The 4404-nt window shown below is 42.1% G+C and overlaps 1 protein-coding gene across 1 annotated transcript in view; it reads left to right on the top strand.

Moving 5' to 3' along the window:
* The first annotated feature begins 3485 nt into the window (after positions 1 to 3485).
* Positions 3486 to 4404, top strand: part of LOC122550054 (ras-related protein Rab-18) — a 43598-nt gene continuing 42679 nt past the window's right edge. The window contains exon 1 of the mRNA XM_043690511.1: positions 3486 to 3625. Within this exon, the coding sequence (XP_043546446.1) occupies positions 3558 to 3625 (68 nt within the window). The 5' untranslated portion in view covers positions 3486 to 3557. The remainder of the gene's footprint in view (positions 3626 to 4404) is intronic.

Raw genomic sequence — 4404 nt, 5'->3', positions numbered from 1 at the left:
TGTTCAGTGCGCGTGACCCAGAGATGTTCCCTGAAACGTTCTGCAAGTTGGCGTCCGGTCTGCCCAATGTAGTGGAGACCACATCGCAAGAAACGGACACAGTAGATAAAGTCTTTGGATGTGCAGGAAAATCTCTGCCAGAAATAAAAAGATCCTTTAGGACATTGGACAGGGGTGAAGGGGGAGGTGTGGGCGCAGGTTTTACAATTCTTGCGGCTGCAAGGGAAGATGCCTGGTGTGGAGTCTGGGATGGTGGGGTTGTGGACCTAACAAGGTGGTCACAAAGGGAATGGTCTCTGCGGACCACAGATAGGAGTATGGAGTGTGATGAAGCTGCTCCTTTTACAAGGTTAGCTTGTCCTTGGTTTTTTTCTTCAGGAGATCACAAGTACAAGTTCTGAACAGTTGAGTTTGGTTGGGTTTCAGGGCCAATTTGTTTACCGCTAACAGATACTGCCTCAGACAGAAGGCCTTCAAGCTAATAGAAACACTTGTATAATGAAAGGGGAGTGGCCAGTTCTCTCAGCTCAGATTTTCTCTGGTTTGGTTTCTTTTAGCAGTAGTTGTATGGAAACACTGCTGGAATTCAGAAAGAAGCACAGACTTGTTCTCTCTCTCTCTGACTCTTATCCTGTAAGAATTTGTGTTTGATTTTGCCTTTTGTGCCAAGGGATGTTTATGGGGATTATTGCAAGTATTTTGGTACAGCATCATTAAGTGGAGTGACCTGTTTGGTTTTCAGATAGGATACGTTATGCAGTATTCTGTCTTCTGTTGTTTGTATTTCTTTCAGTAATCTTGTATATAAATTCTGCTTTTTTAAAAATTAAGTGGTTTGACCAGCTAATTCTCTCCTGGAATACCCACTTTACACCTGCCTAAAAAATAGCAAAGTTAACATCTGGAAACCTTTTTGAAAGGTTTTGAGGGATCTGGCTTGGTCCACAACAGGTCAGAAATACACCTCTGGTAGTGGTGTCTGATTGTAGGTGGTGGAAATGGCAGAGGATAATGCACTACATCCGGAGATTAGTGGGGTGGAAGGTGAGTACCGGGGGAATTCTATCCTTATTGTGGTCGGAGGGGTGGGTTCAAGGTTGGAGGAGCAGGAAGTGGAGTAGATGCTGCAGAACATTGTTGATCACGTGAGAGGGGAAATTTTAACAACTTATTGCTATTTCCACTATGTTTCATGTGACAATAGCTGGTCATGCTATCTCTATTTTTCCACAAGGAATTAAATGTCAAGAAACATAAGTGGAATATAGCTATGCAAATTCATTATTTGCTTCAAGTAGATGTTTCAATGTTTCATTTTCTTGTTCTACTGAATGTGGTTTATTTTAATCTTAAACACTGGGCAGAAATAATGTGTATTCATATTGGACACTGGTTGTACACCAGTTATCTTCAGTGGATGATCTTAGAAAACAGTTGATATTACCTAACTGGACACAGAAATTGTTGTTAATTCGACTCAAATGCTGGCAAATAGGACTAGATTAACTTAGGATATCTGGTTGGCATGAACGAGATGGACCAAAGTGTCTGTTTGCATGCTATACATCTCTATGACTTGATATCCTTCTGTTTTGAGTGGCAAATCAGACACAAAATCAGGCAAAACCTAATATGTAAATAAGCTGTTTGAAGGTCTGTGAAAACAAAAGTCCCTAACATGATCTGGCCTATTTCTGTTGAACAGTTTAAGCCCTTTGGAAATAGCAAAGTACTTTCCACATCTAATCAGATTAGAAACATAATTTTTGACCCTTCAATTCTTGTTGCTGCAAATGTTGCATCTTAATAAATTCTACAGACTACATCGAATCATAAAATAAAAATGCACAGATCAAATGATCCATGATGCATTGGTATGTCCACACAAAATATTCTCCCAACCACCTTTATGTCATTCTTTCAGCAATACCCTCTATTTGTTTTGTCCTCGTGTAACAAATTTCTGACTCTGAAATGGGGAATGCTTCCTACTCAGCTGTTACAAGACTGTAGACAGGATATGTTGGTGTGGTGCAAAGAGAGTGAAAAGAGACTTTGTGTGGAACATAAACAGCAACTTTAATCTATTGGGTGAAATACTCATGTAAAGTAATCTTACATGTTTACATAAGTTAAAATCACACAACACCAGGTTATAATTCAACAGGTTTATTTGGAAGCACTAGCTTTCAGAGCACTGCTCCGTCATTAGGTGGTTGTGGAGAATAAGATGAAGGAGACTAATGAAGGAGTCACCTGATGGAGTGGCGCTCCAAAAGCTAGTACTTCCAAATAAACCTGTTGGACTATAACCTGGTGTTGTGTGATTTTTAACTTTATCCTCTCCAGTCCAACGAGTCCAACAGGTGGAACGAGTGGAGAGTGTCAAACTCCTGGGAGTGGTCATCCACAACAAGCTTGGACTCTTCATGTGGACGCACTGATTACAAAGGCCCATCAACAAGGCAGCTGAGGAAATTTGGCATGACGGTGAATATCCTTGCCAACTTTAATAGGTGCACCATTGAGAGCATTCTGTCTGGATATGTCACTACCAGGTGTGGCAACTGTACCATTCAAGATTGGAGATGGCGATAGAGAGTGGTGAACTTGGCCTGGACAATCACAAAGGCCAACCTCCCAACTATAGAATTCATCCACCAGGCCCGCTGTCAAGGAAAGGCTGCCAGCATTCTCAAAGATCCATCCCACTCAGGCAATGTTTTTCTACAACCTCTATCATCGGTGAGAAGGTACAGAAGCCTGAACACACGCATCAGCCAGTTTTGAAACAGTTCCTACCCTACTGTTAGAATACTGAATGGACTCACAAACTCTTAACATTCGCCTGTCCCTGTATTTTTGTTTTTGCCAATATTACTTATTATTTACTTATCTTTGCTATTTAACTATGTGATCTGCTTGTACTGCTCGCAATACAAAGCTTTTCACTCTGCCTCGGTACACGTGACAATAAGTTCAATTCAATTCAACACTGGCACATCTAAATCGTGCTTATATAATTAATTATCCAACTATGCTGGAGATTTTCACATTTCAACAGCGATAGATGAAAAACTCCGTCCCTGCATTGTTGTGAAATTAAAATATCCAGTTTGATGTTTATGCATTTCTGGACAGAGGGCTTCAAATATAAATATTCATGAAGATGTTAAAATACACAAAAGATAATTACACAACGTCTTTATTTTATTTACAGGAGAAAGAATAGTTTACTAGCTGAAGCTCATGATATTTCTTTTATTGTCCAAATTACACTTTTATTCAATGACAATGGGAAACAGCCGCTGAGTGATCAATGGGACTCCGGCATCAGATTAGACTGGAGTGGGGCGGACTCAAGAACCTCCCTCTGATTGGCTAATGTCTGTGGCAATCATTTTCCGTAACCCACGGTGACGTAACGGGGGCGGGTCATTGCCGCTAGGGGGCAGGGAAAGCGCTAATCGTGCCGTAAATTGTGAGGTTTTGTAAGTCAAGGGGAGGTGCCGTAAAGCAGTGTGGGTGGGTTTGACGTCGCGGGCTGTTTGAGCGCTATGGACGAGGACATACTGACTACCCTCAAGATCTTAATCATCGGCGAGAGCGGCGTCGGCAAGTCCAGGTGAGGCGGTGCCGAGTTCTTGCTGGTTCGACCGGGTGGTTCTCGGGCTCCGGTTTCTGGAACCGAGCTGTAGGCCTCGGCTTTCCTGACGCAGCAGATCAGCGTCCAGTTTTCGCCCGTTGATTTGTAAATGTCACTTCTGCAGGTGCTTCAGTTGAACAATAATATTTTATTTCTGCAGCCAGTGTACTATTTCTTCATATCTCCTAAACTCCAGACTTGACCTCAATTATCGAATCTTAAATTATCCCAGTCTTTGTTAAAATATTAATCCCTAACACAATACTGACAGTATCTATACTGACATATCTGTATACTTTATCCCCTTTACCCAAATCTACCCCAATCCGAATGTGATAGTGACAATCCCATATCTTCAAAGCCTTTTGGCTCATGTCTCTAAATCTGCCATCAAACATGCAACACGGCAAACCCGAGCACCTAATCTTAACCTGCTGAAACCCAAAATTCATATTATCAGTTTTATTCACTCCACACAATGTGAAGGAAAGCCTAAAGGCATTGGTGACTGCAAAGACTATGGACCCTGGCAATGGATCCAGATTGCTGGATCCATTTCCCAGGTTAAAAACAATAACTGCAGATGCTGGAAACCAGATTCCGGATCAGTGGTGCTGGAAGAGCACAGCAATTCAGGCAGCATACAACGAGCAGCGAAATTGACGTTTCGGGCAAAAGCCCTTCATCAGGAATAAAGGCAGAGAGCCTGAAGCGTGGAGAGATAAGCTAGAGGAGGGTGGGGGTGGGGAGAGAGTAGC

The sequence above is a fragment of the Chiloscyllium plagiosum genome, chromosome 5 (genome assembly GCF_004010195.1).
Source record: "Chiloscyllium plagiosum isolate BGI_BamShark_2017 chromosome 5, ASM401019v2, whole genome shotgun sequence".
Taxonomy (NCBI): domain Eukaryota; kingdom Metazoa; phylum Chordata; class Chondrichthyes; order Orectolobiformes; family Hemiscylliidae; genus Chiloscyllium; species Chiloscyllium plagiosum.
This window is presented reverse-complemented; position numbering and strand designations above follow the sequence as displayed.